Source organism: Sus scrofa, chromosome 2 (assembly GCF_054392235.1).
Source record: "Sus scrofa isolate SSC_HxYL_T2T_F1_AM1 chromosome 2, Sscrofa_HxYL_maternal_Yorkshire_Landrace_v2.0, whole genome shotgun sequence".
Classification (NCBI taxonomy): Eukaryota; Metazoa; Chordata; class Mammalia; order Artiodactyla; family Suidae; genus Sus; species Sus scrofa.
The window spans coordinates 15,112,160-15,132,412 of record NC_139384.1 but is presented as its reverse complement, the minus strand read 5'-3'; the positions used below and the strand labels follow the sequence as shown (position 1 = coordinate 15,132,412).

The following is a 20,253-nucleotide window of genomic DNA, read 5'->3' as shown; positions in this document are numbered from 1 at the left end:
CAATACTGCATTATATACTTTTAAGTTGCTAAGAGACTAGATCTTAAAAGTTCTCACCACTAAAAATAAACAATAATTATGTGAGGGATGCAGATGGTAGCTAAAGATATGGCAGTAATTGTATTCCAATGCATAAATGTATCAAATAAATACTGTACTGCACAATTCCAGGGAGCAAGGAAAATAAATAAGATGTTGCCCCTGAAGCTGTGCAACATGGCAGCCTTGGCAATTCTCTCCTTATTGGCTGTGTTCTGAGTGATAATTTATAATAGATGAGTCATTTCAGGATGCCAACAAGCACCCATTTCTATGTATTCTTTAAAATCGACTGCTGAATGTAACAGAAAATAATGTTTTACTCCTGGTTGTTCTGCGTTATTGTAATTAATTTAGTTCTTTACCATGAAGCAGGAAAATGCAAGATTTGCGTGTGTGTGCAAAGTAATTTACAAAGTGATAAGTATAAGCCAATGCATATTTACAAATATTATAAGAGGTCTGTTTATTCTGAACCTTCCTTGGGAACTAGATAGAAGCCTAAATTTTTTTCAGGGTCCTATAATGTTAGAACAAAATGTAGGCTAAAATCATTAAAATAAGATATTCTTTGATATGTGCTAAATGACGCCTTAGTAATATATTAATTTTTGCTTTATTGCAATTATTTGAGTGATGATGTCTATACAAATATACTTAATTTAATATTATAGGAGATATTTTGAGGCCAAGCCCAAACTAAGTAATTATAGTAATTTGCCACATATTAAATTGAACCAGCTAATGCATTTGTGTTACCTAAGAACTTTACCGCCATTATCAACTTCTCTGATTACGTATTTGAAGGATGGAGTTTGTCCTTGCTTCCTTTATTATGATTCCTTGTCAAACTCCTTTTCCCATCAGGTGCTTCTCTGTCTCCTGGGGTAACAAATCTCCTTGGGGTTCACTCTGTTGAGATAGGACCTAAATTTAGCTTCCTAAACACCACTGCCCCTGCAGACCATTTAGCATAACTTCTCTCCACCATGAGGGAATGAACTATAGTGACTACATTATTATTAAAAATTGGATAATTAACTTCCTAATGGGTTTTACATTTAATTGAAGTTGACTTTCTTACGTCATGGAGGAAAATCAGGTAGCTGGAATTTAATACATCAGAGACAAGCAAGTGAGAAAAAAAAGCTGTATCTACATGACTTGCCCTGTGCCACTGTGACTCTATATGTAAAACTTTATAGACAACTGTTTATTATAAACACCTGCCTTTAGAAAATAGTTGTGTGGCCCTGAGGCATGGACCAATATGTGTAAGTTCAGTCATGATAATCATACCAAGGAAAACCAGGTTCATTAAGCCTCCTTGTTGCTGGAAAAAAAAAACATTAGGTGTGCTCATAGCTTATATAATTCATCTCTGGACTTTTAATAAAAAGAGATAATTATTTACTAATTTATAAATGTTGCACTATAAATACATTACATTATTTAAAATATAAAAATAGACTAGACTTTTTGTGTATAAAAATGTTCTAAGGATAACAATGTATAAGCATAAAATTCTAAAGTTTCTTATAATCTCATGATGAACAGATTTTTTTGAAATATTTTTGATGTGTAATGCACATGCCGAGAATTAATAATAACTATATTGATATACATTTTCCAAAAAAATACACCTGTAGTCAAGAGACAAACAATGTAAAAATTTTTCAGAATCAGGAGTTTCTGTCATGGCTTAGTGGTTAACGAATCCGACTGGGAACCATGAGGTTGAGGGTTCGCTCCCTGGCCTCGCTCAGTAGGCTAAGGATCCTGTGTTGTAATGGCTGTGACATAGGCCGTGGCTACAGCTCTGATTAGACCCCTGATTAGACCCATGCCAGGTCCAGCCTATGCCATAGCCATAGCAATGCCATGTCTGCCACTTATACCTCAGCTTAGGGCAATGCCAGATCCTTAATCCACTGAGCGAGGCCAGGTATTGAACCCGCATCCTCATGGATACTAGTCGGGATCATTAACCATTGAGCCACAGTGGGAATTCCCTAAATCTAAATTTTATACACACATGTGTATACATACATTTTCAAACTCTGCTCTTATACACAAGATGAATATGTTTCTCTAACAAATGACATGTGCAAGAATTAGCATTACTAGCTAGCATTCCTGGTAATACAAAAGAGGAAAAAAATACTATACTGTCTATTAACATTAAAGTGGATAAATAATGACATAATTGCACAAAGAATTACTACACAACCCTGAGAATGAGTGTGCTGCAACTGCACGTGACAAGAGATGGATTGCACAAGTATGCAGTTGAGTGAAATGATACATACTGTAGGCATCCACTTATGTATGGTTCAAAAAAACACAAAATTAATTTACCATAACAAAAATCAAGAAATACACACTCTTGGTGGTAAGAGACCAGCAGTTTAGGAGGGAGCATATAGAAAGGCTTTGTTGATTCGGGAAATGTTTACATCTTGATCTGGGGTCCTGACTACAGGGGTAATTTTTTTTGAAAATGTATATTCATATAGTTATGATTTAAGTATTCTCTGTATGCACATTACACATCAAAAATATTTTCCAAAAGCAAAGTCATTTCATCATTAAACTATGGAAACTTTAGAATTTTATTATTATATATTGTTATCCCTAGACAATTTTACACACAAAAATTCCCAGTATATTTATGTTACATTATATAATATTATATTACATTATATCATATATTACTCCAGAGAATAATGTGGCACTAGATGATATCTTTATATCACTGAGACTGACACCCATCTTTGCTTGAACTTTATTCTAAATGTCTCATTCCTGCCATGATGCTGTTCAATATAGCACCGAGATGATAAATAAAATTTCAAAAGAGAATAAACTTCAAATGTGTTAATCAACAAAATAATACAACTAAAAAAGCATCCTCCACTTTTTTCTACTTTTATACATCCCCCTTCCAGGTCTGAGAATCCCAGAAAGAGTAGTACCCTGGAGTCTCATTGTCTTCCTTGGTTTTACTGGCAACCTACAATGTTTTTATTCAAAGGCATTTTATAAGGGGACCTAGATAGCCTTAGGTATTGAATGTCTTTTGTTTATTGTAGCAAACACTCAAAAGCACCCTTGATTCTTATATTGATTTTCAAATGCATGTCCTTGTCTTTGTTTACTAAACAAGCCACTTTCAGTGATTTAATCACCAGCAAACTACAGCATAGATATGCGAAGTTTTCCAATTTCTTCTCTCTCTCTCTCTTTTTTTTTTTTTTTTTTTTTTGCGCATTTTAGGGCCACACCTGCAGCATACAGAGGCTAAGGGTCCTATCTGAACTGCACCCGCCTGTCTGCACCAGAGCCACAGCAACACAGGATCTGAGCTGCATCTACGACCTACACCACAGCTCACAGCAATGCCAGAACCTTAACCCACTGAGCGAGGCCAGGGACCGAACCTGTGTCCTCATGAATGCTAGATGGGTTTGCTAACCGCTGAGTAATGATGGGAACTCCAAGTTTTCAAATATCTTCTAAAGGCCCGGAAAAGACCTTTTTGGTTCAATTATTTTTCAAAAAAAAATGTATCTGTAAGTCTTTATAAGTTTCTGCTACTTTTAGCATTCACAACCACTTTATGCATTTAGATATGAGATGTGGAGTTCTCATCGTGGCTCAGTGGTTAACGAATCCGACTAGGAACTATGAGATTGTGGGTTTGATCCCTGGCCTTGCTCAGTGGGTTAAGGATCTGGGGTTGCCGTGAGCCCTGGTGTAGGTCGCAGACCTGGCTTGGATCCCGCATTGCTGTGGCTCTGGTGTAGGTCAGCGGCTACAGTTCTGATTAGACCCCCAGCCTGGCAATCTACATATGCCACCGGAGCGGCCCTAGAAGAGGCAAAAAGACAAAAACAAAAACAAAAACAAAAACAGTATTTTTAAGATACATGCAAGAGCCTCAGTGATGTCTTTTGCCTCATATGAATATATGTTTAGTAAAAATTAACCTCTCTTGGCTTTCTTTCTTTCTCTTTTTTCTTTCTTTCTTTCTTTCTTCTTCCTTTCTTTCTTTCTTTCTTTCTTTCTTTCTTTCTTTCTTTCTTTCTTTCTTTCTTTCTTTCTTTCTTTCTTTCTTTCTTTCTTTTTCCCTCTTTCTCTCTTTCTCTCTTTCTCTCTCTCTTTCTCTCTCTCTTTCTCTGTTTCTTTTCTTTCCAGTTTGTGTCACAGACGCTGTGTAAATGTTTTGGGTAAGAAGGATGGGATACTTAGTATTTGAGCAAAAATGGTTGACAGTCTCATATTATAGGCAATGATTTAATCAAAGGGTGATATTAAACACAATGATTAAAGAAGATGTATGTAAACTATGAAAAGAAACATTTAATCAGAGCTGAGAAGTGGGAAGAGTTGATAGTTAATAATTATTGTAAATGATGTAATTTACCAGGCACTTGAATTGCTCTTTGTCATCTATCCATATTGGATTTTTTAATTCTAGAAAGGATAAAACTGTGTACCTCAAGACATCTGTAACTGTTGGACAAACTGCCTAGGAATTCTTTCCTTCCACAAATTAAGTATTTTTAGAACTGAGAATAAATATCTTTATCCAAAAAAGCCTTTTTCCTGCACACTAGATTTTGACATTTGTTTGTGGATTTTTAACCCTATGTCTTTTTGTACTTAATGAAAATTTTAAACCTTCTTAAGAATTATTTGTGTCCTTAGATAATTCGTATTTGTTTATTCCTCTAGATTATAGTATTTATTTTTATATAAGCTACTGGATTCTTCATGAAATGGAAAGTATTTAAAAGAAAAAAATACGCCCTTAGTGAACACTCTATGAATCTATTTGAAATAATGTTTTGATGAACAAAAAACCAAATAAAAATATGAGAAAATTAGAGGAATCAGGAAGGTATGCACAAAGAGGGGGTTTCATAGATAAATTCAAAGCCCATAGTAAAGCATGACAAATTTGGTAAACTGCAACATTTTCTTATTGTGTGACTCTAGTATAGATACTCATTTATTTAATAATTCGAGAAAATTATGTTTCTCATATACCATACCATGCGATTTTATAAAAACAATAATTATTATATGTGTATGCATATGCATAATATCTTTAAAGCCATCTTTTTTTTAATTTTTCAGTTTAGTTTTCAATTTTTCTAGAGTTTTTTTCACATCTTTGTTCCGTAGGCTGTAAATCAGAGGATTTAACATGGGAATCACAAGGGTGTAAAACAATGAGGTTATTTTGTCTTGATCAAGAGAGTAGGAAGAACTCGGTCTGAAATACATGAAGAGGAGAGTCCCCTGGAAAATTGCAACTACAGTGAGGTGGGAGGTGCAGGTGGAGAAAGCTTTGAACCTCCCCTCAGCAGAGTGGATCCTCAAAACTGATAGGATAATATAACCATAAGAGACAAGGACTCCGGAAATGGAACTCAGTTCGATGAAGCCATAAATGGTGAATATCGCTAACTCATTGATCTGTGTATCTGAGCAAGACAGCGATAGGAGAGGAGGAATATCACAGAAGAAATGGTTAATCTCATTAGACCCACAGAAGCATAAGCGGAATGTTAATGTTGTGTGTATCAAAGCGTCTGCCATTCCCACCACGTAAACCCCAGCCATGAGCAGGGAGCACACTCTGTTGGACATGCTGACCGTGTAGAGCAAGGGGTTGCTGATGGCCTTGTACCGATCATAGGCCATCACTGCCAGCAGTAGACACTCAGAATCTGCAAAGGTGCAGGAGATCAGGAATTGCAGAGCACAGCCAAAGAAGGGGATTGACTTGTTTTCGGCCAAAACGTCGAAAAGCATCTTGGGTCCAATTGCTGTAGAATAGCAGAGGTCACAGAAAGAGAGGTGACTGAGGAAAAAATACATGGGCGTGTGCAGCTGGGGATCCATTCTTATTAAAACGATCATTCCGAGATTTGCCAGAAGGTTAATGAGATAAATAAGTAGAAACGTGGTAAACAGGGTGACTTTCATCCCCGGAGTACTAGTGATTCCCAAGAAAATGAATTCAGTCACTGAGGAGCAATTTTCTTCTTCCATTATTTTTTATTTTTTTTTATCCTAAATTTTGGATAAAATGATCAAGAAAAGGATAGACAAATATCTGGACATCTACAAAATATCTGTAAAACAGAACACAGTTTCTTTCTGTAATTGTCTTTTTATACTCAGAAAATTATCCAGCATGTACCCTCTCTTTCAGAGAAGAAGCATTATAATCTACTTAGTAAAAACTAACAAACAAAAACTATGATAGGCATTGAAAAAAAGCTTTTATCTAAACCTGCATGCCATCATAGTGTATATAATTTTCTATGAACTTTTCATTTTTCTAGGAGATTTCTTATCTCTAGAAGTATAGTTGAATGAATGCATGTCTCATTCTACTTTCAAAATACCATGAACAAGACACCGGTGTTAGAAATACCAGGCTGTAAGGTACAGGACTAGGCATTTTCTATGTTTGAAAGTACTCACATGGACACCAAAAATGGTTAACATTGTTATGTTTCTCAAAACACAGCTCAAATGAACATTGGTGTAAAGTGTTTTTCTGTTAGTTCTAGGAACCAGAGCATATGGGTAACTAATTATAATAAAGATGATTATGTTACTAGTCCTGCTCTAAGTTATCTCCAGAATTTGGTGAGACATGAAGTATTTTTGTACTTTACTCTAGAAATATATCATTGCTTTGCCACTATACTTGCTCCATCTCTGGAGTGGTCTGGTGCCAAAGGATGAATTTCTGGATCCATCAAAGAAAAGTGATTTTAAAAAAAGTGCATACAGCAGAATTTAACACACACATTTGCATATCTTTAATTTCAAAGATTTTCATATTGTAAAAAGGTGAAAATAGTATGAAGGAAAATAAGTGCGTCATATACAGATGTGTGTGTGTATTTGTGTCTGCTGTTTTCGCATGTATGTATATTTCTGTTAAGAGAAGAATACGAATGTCAGAGATAGATATTACATATGAGGGGTCTAAAATGTGGCACAAATGAACCTCCTACAAAATAGAAACAGACCCACAGACATAGAGAACAGACTTGTGCTTGCCAAGGGGGAGGAGAGGAGTGTGATGGGCTGGGAGTTTGGGGCTAGTAGATACAAAGTACTGCATTTAGAACGAATAAGCAATGAGGTCCTGCTGTATAGCACAGGGAACTATATCCAGTCTCTTGGGATAGAACGTGATGGAAGATAATACAAGAAAAGAATGTGTGTATATATGTATGACTGAGTCACTTTGCTGTACAGCAGACATTAACATAATATAAATCAACTATACTTTAATTAAAAAAGAAAAAAAAGAATGTCAGTAATTTTTTTAACTTGAATATATATGGCATGTGGTTTACATGGAGTTAAATTTGCAAATATTGCTCTTTATAATGTGGTAACTAAATTTTTTTTAATAAAATATTTTTAAAAATCTTAAGCTCATGTATATTGTTCCAACGATAAAAGAGTAAAGGCTTTCCTGTGTACCTAGACTAAAAAATAATTAAAGCAATCATTTTATGGATACTAATAAATTGAGACAGATTCTTCCCGTTCTGCAACGAAAATATTATTTTTTGACAACTAAATTGATGAGTTTATTAAACTGAAAAGGCAAGGGCAAAATGATTAATTTATGAGCCTCTCATTTTTAATGTAAATGTTTTCTCTTATGTTCTTAAATCTGGATAATCAGGAACCTACCTGAGATGAGCAGATCTTTCTCCACTTGGTACTAATGGCAAAAAAGTAAACAAGCGGCATTTTATTTTACTAGGTAGCATTTGGGACTTAAATCTCTGAAGCTTCCACCATCTGGTTCAATATATGCTAATATGTGATTTAATTATATTTTCTATTCTCTATTTCCCCCTGTGAATATAGCAACGACTTTAGCAAAACTGAGCTTTATTTCTTCCCTCTTGTCAACACTTTGATCTGACAAGAAGAAAACCACAAATTATTTTTAAGCTGCACAGTTGTGTTGAATCTATATCTAGTCAAAGCAAAAATCCAATGAAATACGAAAAGACTCCCTACTTAGTAATTTACATTTTCTTCCCTTTATTCCATTTTATTCATTTGATTTCTTCCTTTTTGAAATGTTCACCTTCCCCACATCATTTACGAATATTTCCAGTACTAAAAAGTCTATGAAGAAAAGTCAAAAGCAATGCATAAAAGGGCAACAGATTTTAAAAAATCTGTATATGAATTCAATTCTTAAATTAATTCATAGTGAATACAGGTGTGGTTTGAGGAAATACCTGAATTCCATTAACAATCTTTAGATATGAAAAATGGGAAAAACGTTCTTGTTTTATACCTGTGCTATTTCTTCACTTTTGGAACAGTGATTGACTCACAAGTATTAAAGACTGATTCATCTTATAATTTCCTCTGTATTTAGTGGGTCAAAACCAAAATTTTTATTTTATTTATTTATTTATTTTTGCTATTTCTTTGGGCCGCTCCCGCGGCATATGGAGTTTCCCAGGCTAGGGGTCCAATTGGAGCTGTAGCCACTGGCCTACGCCAGAGCCACAGCAACGCGGGATCCGAGCCGTGTCTGCAACCTACACCACAGCTCAGGGCAGCGCCAGATCGTTAACCCACTGAGCAAGGGCAGGGACCGAACCCGCAACCTCATGGTTCCTAGTCGGATTCGTTAACCACTGCGCCAGGACGGGAACTCCCCAAAATTTTTATATAAATAAGAATTGATGATGTATTAATGACATGTTCCCTTAAACGTCTTTTTTTTGACTTTGCCCATGGCATGTGGAAGTTCTCAGGCCAGGGATCAAACCTGTGCCCCAGCAATGACAATGCTGGATCCTTAACCTGCTGCACAACAAGAGAACTCCAATAAGAACAGTTTAGATTCATTACAGTCAAGTAGTAAACTAACGGCTTGAAGAAGAACTGCATAAAAAATTACTCCTATAACACTGATTTGTATATAGTTTGGCAATTTTATCATTTGCCATTGGAAGAAAAGTGTCAGCAAGCCATGTCCTTTGCTTTACAGAAACAATATGAATGTATGTGTATATGTGTGTGTATCGTATTTACATTCATTTGAGTGTGTTTTTCTATGTGCATGGACGCACATATTGAAATGAGGTGGAGGAGACAGGGTGGTAGGTCTTGGTATGTAGTTTACGTATGTAGCTGTCATATTCCTTTAGTATTCCTTTAATTCTGCTTAATAATTGGCGGGGGTAATGTTTATAGTCATTCCTATAGCACACACACATATACTCTTCAGGAAAGACACACACACATATATATACATTCTCTTGAATTAACATCAAATATCACTTATGACTATAATGTAATAGTGATTAAACATGAGAGAAAGGGTGGGGGAAAAACTGTAATTGTAGTGTATACATGTAAGGATAACCTGACCCCCTTGCTGTACAGTGGGAAAAAAAAAAAGTGATTACTTTTACAATTGGTAGCATGCATTAAACATAGTAACACTAGAAAACCTTTATTTTGAGTTCATGCCTTTATTATAAAAAATAACATTTTTTTTTCTTGCTTTTTAGGGCTACACCCATGGCATATGGAGGTTCCCAGGCTAGGGGTCTAATCGGAGCTGCTGCAGATCTGAGCCATGTCTGCAGCCTACACCACAGCTCACGGCTACCCCAGATCCTTAACCCACTGAGCAAAGCCAGGAATCGAACCTGCAACCTCATGGTTCCTAGTCGGATTCGTTAACCACTGAGCCACGATGGGAACTCCAAGATCACGTTTTTCATGAAATAGTTGTCTATGCATGAAACACTGAGTATTATGACACAGGTTTTATTTCACAATATTGTTTCCAAAGTACATGAATTCCTTTGCTTCCAGAGGAAAGGTTAGAATGGCCTGTGTGTGGACAAAGATGCAGTTGTTCTACAAGCAACTTTTAATAATATGATGTTTTTATGAACACACTGTGAACAAGAAACTACTAGACTGAAAAATAAAATCTTATGGTTGCTTACAATCTGATAGAGAAAACATTTTGGTTTTGAAAAATCTATTTAGAGTGTAATATACGTATAGAACATTTTCATTTGAAAAAGTACCCCATAGGAGTTCCCATCATGGCTCAGCAGAAACAAATCTGATGGGCGTCTGGGAGGACGCAAGTTTGACGCCTGGCCTCACTCAGTAGGTTAAGGATCTGGTGTTGCCATGAGCTCTGGTGTAGATCACAGATGCAGCTCGGGTCTGGCATTGTTGTGGCTGTGGCTTGAGCCAGCAACTACAGCTCCATTCGACCCCTAGCCTGGGAACCTCCATATGCTGTGGGTGCGGCCCCATAAAGACAAAAAAAAGAAAAAATTACAAAAAAAGAAAAAGAGAAAGTACCCTGCAAATAAGGTTTCAGAAATGAAAAGGGTCCCTTCAACTAGAACTAGGACAAAAAATGAACATGACTAACATCTCAGAAATCATCTCATAGACCCATCTCAAGTTGATGTCCAATATGATAGGGTAGTTTGTAATTTTGTGATGGTTAGGAGTAGAATCATACAGTTTTTTCCCTTTTTTGTCTTGCTTATTTTACTCAGTATTATGTTTGTGAGATTTCTCCATGTTGTTGCATGTGGAAGTATCTAATTCATCTTCATTGCTGTATAGTTTTCCAACATACAGGTTTACCATGAAGTAGTTTATCTAATCTGGGGCAGGTGTCAGGAAAATATGGTGTGTATAGTTTTATTGGATTTGGGAAACACCATTTCTTAATATATGCTCTCAGGAAACTGGTACCTAAAGTTTCATTGGAGTTGAGGCATACCATTTATGTATTTATGCTCTAGGATAAGACATGGGCAATCATAAGTGGTTATGATAACAAGTTTAAGGCTTAAAAACTATAAAATATACAAAAAGCTAACACTTAAAAAAATTGTCAACTCTAGTACAATTCTTTGATGAGATTTAAGCTGCTTTCGGTTTTATACTACTGAAAATAATTCCATGATGAATATTTCCATGCATGTTATTGAGTGAATATGTTCACTCATTTTGCTTTGCTTTGCTGTGTTTAGGTCATAGAATAGTTATACGTACAGTTCTAGCAGACATAAGCATAAGGTTTTACAAAGTACGGTGCAATTCTCATTTCTGTTCTCAATGTATACAAATGATTCACATCCTCACCAATACTTAATATTTCAATTGCAGTTGTCATAATCCTACATTTAGATATTCATATTTATTTCCCTGAACATTAATGAATGTGGCTATCCCCTTCAAAGTGACGGCAAAATTCTGAATTTGAATAACAGACCACTAAAACGTGTTCCACTTATAAGTATTTCACCTTCTGAAATTTTTACCATCCCTCTGGCTTCAAATTCAGGGAGAGGAAGCCTACAGTTAATTGAATCAAGGCTATTTTTAGAAATTCATTTATAGACTTTAAAATTCTTATTCTGTAATGAATATGCACTAGATCATATAAAAGAGTCAATATGCAGATAAAATCACTATTTAGTTGATTATAACAATAGCTATCATAAGGGAGGGAAGTGGGTTAATCAGATTACATATCAACATTCTCTAATTTTAAACAGTAATCCACTGATACTCTACTTTTATTGAATTTGTATTTTCCAAACAATTTTCTCCCATGTCATAAGTGACAGTTTCAAAAGAGTATTGGTTAATTAAGAGTATATGGTATATTGGAAACCCTTAAATCCTATTATAAAAATATGTATTATTTATGGTTTTTTTTTTTTTCTGGTATGATACCTTGTGATCCTACAAATGCTCCCTTGAAAAGCAGAAGAGTTTCTTGGGCTGTACTTCCTTTCTGAAAGATTTTCACTCAAGGGCATTTAAAAATGGCGGCTAGAAAAATCTAAGACATTTGGTGGATTTTAAATTGTAATGTCTAAAATTGTAATGGATAATTAAAAATGTCCTGAGTCTTATTTGATCCTTCAACTATATGGACATATCTATGTATCTCAAGAAACTGATTCAGTGCTTTAATCATCAGAAACTAGAGCAGAGACAGAAGAAATATAGATATTAAGAAAATAGATGAATGCTCTTTACTTCTAGTGTAATTATTATGCAAGTTTTTAAAGATCAATTACCTTAGTATCCAGAAACATTTTATGTACCTTCTTAAAAGACATAAAATATGTATATACATTATATAACATATTATGTGTGCATACATATATTTCTGTATTTGTCACACAACTTATACATACATAATTGAGTTACACACACACATTCAAAAATGTTATCTGGTATTTTAAATTTGTTATTCAATTGTTTGTTTTCTAATGTTGTGTTCCAGACCGTATGCAGGGCTTTGAATAACAGAAATGGAATCCCCAATCACTGTGCAAAGAATGCTCACCATCTCATAATAGAGACAGTAATTTGGTAAACAATGTATTATTAAAACAATGCTTAAAGGCATTGATTTATTAGGAATTACAAAAAAGGAACATTTAAATAGGATCCAGAAGGAGCAGGAAGGGAAGTAAATTTTCCTGGATAGTTGATAAAGGAGTTGACTGTTGTAATTAAAACACAATGATATAATTTGCCAAAGCACTTTCCATTGCTCTTTATAACCTAACCATTTGGACATTTTTTCTTCTCTTTTTCCCAGTTTTGTTGAGATGCAACTGACAACGAGTTTCCTTAAGGTGCACAATGAATTTTTTTGGTATATCTGTAATTTGTGAAAAGGTTGCTACTATAAGGTTAATAAACAGATTGATCACCTCACATAGTTTCCTTTTTATTTCTGCTGTGTTGAGAACATTTAAGATCTACTTTCTTGGCAAGTTTCAACTATAGTCAGCATATTGTGGATTAGATCCACAGAAGCTACTCATGTTACAACAGAAAATTTGTACCCCTTGCTCGGCATCACCATCCCCTTACCCCCAGTCCTCCAGCCCCTGGTAACCACCATTCTACTTGGTTTCTTTGCGCTCATCCTTTAGAGTCCTCATACAAAGGAAAACATACGGTAGTTTTCTTTCTCTGTTTGACAGATTTCAATTAGCATAATGCCCTAAAGGTCCATCCATGTTTGGGAACCATGATTTCGTAGGGGAGCAAAATTTGTCACCCCAAAATATGCCTCTTCGGCATGAGGGTTATTTTGAGTGGAATATTTTTAAGAAACAGACAATTCAGAAAGTTTTTTTCTTTTTTACCTCCCCTTTAACTGCCTAAAAGTATTTAGCTAGAGGATCTGTTCCAGGAAGGGAAATATTCTGTAGATGGCTATAGAATAATATGAACTAGGTCTATGGACAGGGAGGAGGAACTTAGCAAAGCGAACTAAAATTTCTCTCTATGCCTCACTGTTTCTGTGCAACCAAGGAGACATTTGTTTATATTGTCTTCCTCTGCTTTTAATTTTCAGACCCCTGCCCCTTTCTCCTTTGTTAAAGATAACATATATACCTCATTTTTACCTGTCTTTGGAATCTCTCCTGTTATAGAGATTTTACATAGGTTTCTTCTCATGTACATGATGAAATTTGCGGGTTTTTTCCTCTTGTTAATCTATCTCATATAAATTTAATTTTAGATCAGCCAACAGAACATAGGAGGGTAGAATTAACTTTTTTTCCTTCCTCAAAACTTCATTACTTCTAGAAAGTCTACATCTGGAGTGGAGGCTTGTCCACCTCCCGACCTCTCTAATTGTCATACTCTCTGCCTGCTATATTTTCCTACCCCAACGTGCATCTTTTTTATATTTGAGAATGAAAATCTGCATTCAGTTAAGACTCTTTTTACACTAAATTTGGAAACTTTCCTTGGATTTAATACCCATTGTATTTACTTCATGACGATATTGAGATTAGAATGAATTATTTGGTACTTAATGTCGGTTACTTCAAGTAGCTCATAAGATTCATTGGTATGGATACTACTTAATGTATTTTGTATTAAGAGCTTAATACAAAGCAATTAAATGTTCCAAGTTCACTTAGTAAACATGCATAAATTTCAATATATCAAATTATGGTTTGAGTGAAATAATGAACCAAAAAATGGCAACATAAGAAAAGTCGCCTCTACAAAGAGGAAGTAATATATATAAATTCTAGACACATAATGAAGTATGATATATTTGGGGTATTGAGACATAAATTAAAATTGGGCTTTAAAATAAATACCCGTTTTATCAATAAAGTATTTGAGACATGATCGCTTTTCTGGAATCATGAAAATTAATTTTACAAATACAATAAATACAATGTGTGTGTGTGTGTGTAGTATAAATATTTAAAACCACCTTTTAAGCTTCAGCTTTTCCAGGGCCTCTTTCACATCCTTGTTCCTTAAGCTGTAAATCAGAGGGTTTAACATGGGAATCACGAGGGTGTAAAACAATGAGCTCATCTTGTCCTGATCTAGAGAGTACGAAGAGCTTGGCCTGAAATACATGAAGAGCATAGTTCCTTGGAAAATTGCCACGGCAGTGAGGTGGGAAGCGCAGGTGGAGAAAGCTTTGAACTTCCCCTCAGCTGAGTGGATCTTCAGCACAGACAGAGCTATATAACCATAAGAGACAAGGACTCCTAAAATGGTACTCAGTTCAATGAAGCCAAAAACAGTGAACAATGCCAACTCATTAACCTGTATATCAGAGCAGGAAAGGAGAAAAAGTGGAGGTAAATCACAGAAGAAATGGTTAATCTCATTAGACCCACAGAAGCATAAGCGGAATGCTAGTGTCGTGTGTATCAAAGCGTCTGCCACTCCCACCACGTAAACCCCAGCCACGAGCAGGGAGCACAGCCTGCTGGACATGCTGACCGTGTAGAGCAAGGGGTGGCTGATGGCCTTGTACCGATCATAGGCCATCACTGCCAGCAGTAGACACTCAGCATCTGCAAAGGTGCAGAAGACCAAGAATTGCAGAGCACAGCCATAGAAGGGGATGGCCTTGTTCTTGGCCAGTAGGTCCACCAGCATCTTGGGCCCAATTGCTGTGGAATAGCAGAGGTCACAGAAGGAGAGGTGGCTGAGGAAGAAGTACATGGGCGTGTGCAGCCGGGGGTCCATTCGAATTAACGTGATCATTCCAAGGTTTGCCAGAAGATTAATCAGGTAAACAAGTAGACACATGGCAAATAGGGTCCCTTTATTCTCCGTGTTATTAGAAATTCCCAAGAAGATGAATTCCGTCAAGGAGGAGCAATTCCCTGCCTCCATTCTTCTCTGTTCTTGTCTAAACTTCTGAGGAAAATGATCAAGACAATGACACATGCAAATGTAACATTTCTGTACATCTGCAAAATATCATAAGACAGGATATGATTTCTTTCTATAAGTGTCTTTATACTCAGAAAATTATCAGTCATGTATCCACTGTTTAAAGAGGCATTGCAGTCTCTTCCCCAATAGCAAAAATTATCTGAGAAATAAAGTTGAGAAATTTGACCTAATCTAATCATGTCACTCATGAGATATGTTATTTTCTATAACTCTTCTCTGGCTTTACTTGCCTTACCTCGGGGAGGAAATTTGGATGAATTTACCTCTCTTCTCCTTTTCAAAATTATATGGAGGAGACACCAGTGATAGAGACACTAGGCTGTTAGGTTATAGGACTAAACATTTTCTCTGCCTGAAAATACTCACATGGATACAAAAAATGTTTAAAATTTTTGATTCTCAAAAACATGATTGGTTTAAGAGTCTTTGTCTAATTCCAGAGACAGTGAGTGTATCACTGCCCAGTGATGAATAAAATAAAATAAATAAAATAAAATAAAATAAAATAAAATAAAATAAAATTTTGCTTGTTTTAGTTTATGTCGTATTTAGCATTTGGTGAGACATGGAATAGGTATTATTGTATTATTGACATGTTTTCTTAAAGTTTATTATTAATTTTCCACAAGAATATTCCCTCTTTATGGTGTGTTTATTTTCCAAAGATGAATCTCTTGACTAATGGAAGAAAAGAGTTAAGAGAAATTGAAACAACAGAATTCACCACCTACGTTGCATCATTTTAAAATTTTAAGCAGTCCTTCATATTATAAAATGGAAATGAAGTGAGCAGCAACAAATGCTTGTAAGATGCCTAGACTTATTTCCACTGTGTTTGTGTCTATTTACACCTGTGTCATGTATTTGCACGTGTCATATTTTTAATGTATAAGAGAAAACAATGTAAGCAATGAATTTTTACTTAGACCTAATTAAATATGCAAATGGTTCACAGGAAGATGAATTTTACATGTTTTTATCTTAATGTTGTAGCTACAATATTTTTTAATAAAACAAAACAAAACATACCTTAACTTCATATATACATTTGCCCAATAATAAATACAGAAAAGTCCTGTGAATGAAGAGCATATTAAAATGAATGGAAAAATTATATTGTGGATATTGAACCTTCTGATAGATTCTTCCTGTTCCGAGAAGAAAATATTTCTAGCCATTAAATACAAATTTTAATGAGTAAGCAGGCATAAAATGCTCTATTCACAAATCTCCCTTTCTCACTCTTTTTTTTTTTTTTTTTTCTCCAGAAAGGTAAGCTTTTACAATCACTTAAATTAGGACCTTGAAACTTACCTGGCATAAGGAGGGCTTGAGTACCTGAACAATAGGCAGTTGGCATTTTATTTACCAGGCACACTGGGACTCAAATCTCTGAAGGTACTACTGCCCTTAGGCTTTGTTGTTATGCAAACACTTCGTTAATTATACTTCCCCTTTTGTATATTCCCCTCTGAATTAAAAAACAAATCAGCAAAGGCTGATCTTTTAGCCTTCACTACTGTCACTGAGTTGATCTACGGTAGGAAGAAAATTGCAAATAGTTTTTATGGTTTATTTCACAGTTACCTTCCATCAATATCCTCCTCTAGTGAGAGGAAATCTAATGAAAATCAAACAGATCCCCGCTTAATCTTTTCTAACTCCATTGGATTGTTTACTGTGTTTTGGAAACATCCTCCTTCACAACCTCGTTTAGGAAAATTACACCACTTTGGATCATCATTTTTATTGAAATGTAATGCACATACCATAAAAGTCAACCTCCTAATGTATAGAGTTATTTGGTTTTAATATATTTCATCACCAATTTGAGAATATTTTGATCACTGCAATAAGAAATCCATACCTATTTCCTGTCACCCCCCCTTCTCCCATCCCCCAACCCTGGCAACCACTATTCTACTTTCTGATTCCATGTGGTTTCCTCTTCAATCATCTCCTGTAAACAGAATCATCCAGTAGAAGACTTTTTATGGTCAGGCTTCTTCAGTAAAAGCTTTTCAAAGTTCACCCAAGTTGTAGAATGTGTTAGAATTTTGTTTCATTACAGGGCAGAATCATATTTAATTTTATGGATATAAAACACTTTGTTGACCTGTTCTTTCATTAGAGGAAATTTGTTTTTATCCTTTATTATATTAAATGGTGTTATAAGTTTCCTGTCAATTCTATCTTTCAAGTCTGCTTTTATCATCACACATTGTCTCACTCCCATCCACCAACCACGTATTTGAGGACAATTAATTGTCTTTGTGACTCCTCATTCTCTCAATAAATCACTCTTCTCTGAATTATATATATTCATTTCAGAATACTCTACAGCATTTAAGCCTCAAGAATCAGATCTGAGGTTATTTTGTATTTTCTAAACTGCATGGCAAAAAGCTTTGAAAGGTAGTGCTTTCTAAATATTCATTGTTAAGTCTTTCTGTCTATTAAAGTAGAGAATGATGTAAAAAATAGAAATATTCTATTTGGGAGTTTTTCTACTCATACAACTCATATGTGCAAAGTTGATTTATATAAAAATTGTGCATGGGGATGATTTTTCTAAATCAGCATGTTCTTATTTTTTCTTAAAATAAGTTGCTTGCTATTACCTTAGTTCTGTGCAAAATTAAGAAAATCCAGAATCTTCCTTTTCATGTCTTCTCCTAATCCTCTCCAACATATAGCAATGGAATTCCTTATACTCTATGAAATTATGCATCACATCATTTTCACAAATGTATAATCAATACTCATTTTGTACAAGAAGCTGTTGGATTAAAAAAGTAAAAATTAAAATTTGCATGCAATTTGACAATGAACATATTTATTTTTAGAATCCCTTTTTAGAGTATAATTCACATACAGAAAACTTTCATCTGTAAAAGTATATTGCAAATAAATATTCTGGAATGAAAGAGTCCTGCTCCCAGAATAAGTCTAAAGGAAAATCATTACTAGCATCTCAGAAATTAACCCCACACCTGTCCAGAAGTGATGTCCAATATGACACTTTGTTTGGATATTCTTTGAGGTATATAGTAGAAAAATCATACAGCATTTTAAACTTTTACTTCTGACTTCTTCCACTCAATATTATTTTTATGAAATCTTTCTATACTTCTCTATGTCATGGAAGTTAGTTCATCCTCATTGTTCTGTATTTTTCCTAGGTACAAACTTACCATAAAGTTATTTATCTCATCTAGAGTAGGGGTCAATATACCTGACCTATAAAGTCTTATTGGTGCTGGACACACCATTTATTTATATAGTATTCATGGTTGCTTTTGTGGCACAGGGAAACCCTGAGTAGTTGTGGTAAGAGTTAATGAACCCCAAATCCTAAAATATATACTATTTGACACTTTGAGGAAAAGTTTGTCAAGTCTTGACCTAAAGTGTTAAAAATTTTTGAGTTGTTTACAATTCTATATTGCTGGAAATAATGCAAAGGAGAATATTTCTTGAATGTCTTTTGTGGTTATATTTATTCATTTATCTTGGATATAATTCAGAGAATGGCATTTTTGAGTCACAGGACATTTCTATGTCCAACTATATTAGAGACAGCTAACAGATTTATAAAGTGTGGGGCCGATTTTCATTCTAACATTAATGGGCAAAAACCATGGTTGTTTCATATCCTCACCAACAGTTAATAACCAAACATTTACTTATTGCCATGCTTTAGATGAGTCATAATACTACTTTTATTGACTGGTAATTTTTTATTTAAGTTTTACTTACTGGAGAGCTCAGTTTGATATTCATTTCTAAGAGGACCCTATGAGATTCTTTTTTTTTTTTTTTTTTTTTTTTTTTTTTGCTTTTTGCTTCTTAGGGCTGCACCAATGGCATATGGAATTTCCCAGGCCAGGGGTCAAACTGGAGCTAGAGCTGCCGGCCTATGCCACTGCCACAGCAACTCAGGATCCGAGATGCATCTGTGACTTACACCACAGCTCACAGCAATGCTAGATCTTTAACCCACCGAGCGGGGCCAGGGATCAAACACGCATCCTCATGGATACTAGTTGGATTTGTTTCCACTGAGCCACGAAGGGTACTCCTGAGATTCTCCTTTGAATATCAGGCCACATAAAATGGTCATTTTAAAAGTATTTGGCTTTCTGAAACTCATATGACTTAGGTGGTTTCATGTCAACACTATTGCCAGTTAAAATAGCCAAGACACATAGTATAATTCATTTCTTTTAATAAATTTTATTGGAGTATAGGTGATCCATAATGAAGCGTTAGTTCCAGGTGTACAGTAAAGTGAATCAGCCACATACATACATCTATATCCATTCCCTTTCAGAGTCTTTCCACACACAGGCCATCCCAAAGTATTGAATCGATTTCTCCGACCCATACAGTAGATGCTTGTTATCAATCATTTGTATATCTCATATTGTGTATACCCTAATCCCAACCTCTCCATCCAATCCCTCCCTCAGTATTTCCCTTGGGTGACTGTAAGTTTGGTTTTGCAATCTTTGAGTCTGTTTCTATCTTGTGAATAAGTTATTTTGTATCTTTTTTTACTACACTCCACATATTAGTCATCTCATATGGTGTTTGTTTTTCTCTGACTTTCTTCACTAAATATGATAATCTCTAGGTCCATCATGTTGTTGCAAATGGTATTATGTCAGTCTTTTTACGGCCAAGTAATATTCCATTGTATGTATGAACCACATCTTCTTTATACAAACCTCTGTCGATGGACAGTTCAGTTGCTTCCATGTCTTGGCTACTGGAAAAGGCACTGCAGTGAACATTGGGGTACATCTATCTTTTCAAATTATAGTTTTCTTTGGCCAGATGTCCAGGAATGGGATTGATGGATCATATGGTAGTTCTAGATTTAGTTTTTTAAGA

The 20,253-nt window shown here is 35.1% G+C and overlaps 2 protein-coding genes across 2 annotated transcripts; both read right to left on the bottom strand.

Annotated features, from left to right (window-relative positions):
* Nucleotides 1-321: 321 nt before the first annotated feature.
* Nucleotides 322-6,102, bottom strand: LOC146405179 (olfactory receptor 5W2-like). The gene is made up of 2 exons (XM_085015178.1): nt 5,207-6,102; nt 322-343 (listed from the first exon to the last, which is right to left on the bottom strand). The coding sequence occupies exons 1-2, from the start codon at nt 6,100-6,102 to the stop codon at nt 322-324; spliced, it is 918 nt and encodes a 305-aa protein (XP_084871304.1).
* A 5,720-nt stretch (nt 6,103-11,822) lies between these two features.
* Nucleotides 11,823-15,521, bottom strand: LOC146405178 (olfactory receptor 5W2-like). The gene has a single exon (XM_085010066.1). The coding sequence runs from the start codon at nt 15,346-15,348 to the stop codon at nt 14,362-14,364; it is 987 nt and encodes a 328-aa protein (XP_084866192.1). The 5' UTR covers nt 15,349-15,521; the 3' UTR covers nt 11,823-14,361.
* Between the last annotated feature and the right edge of the window lie 4,732 nt (nt 15,522-20,253).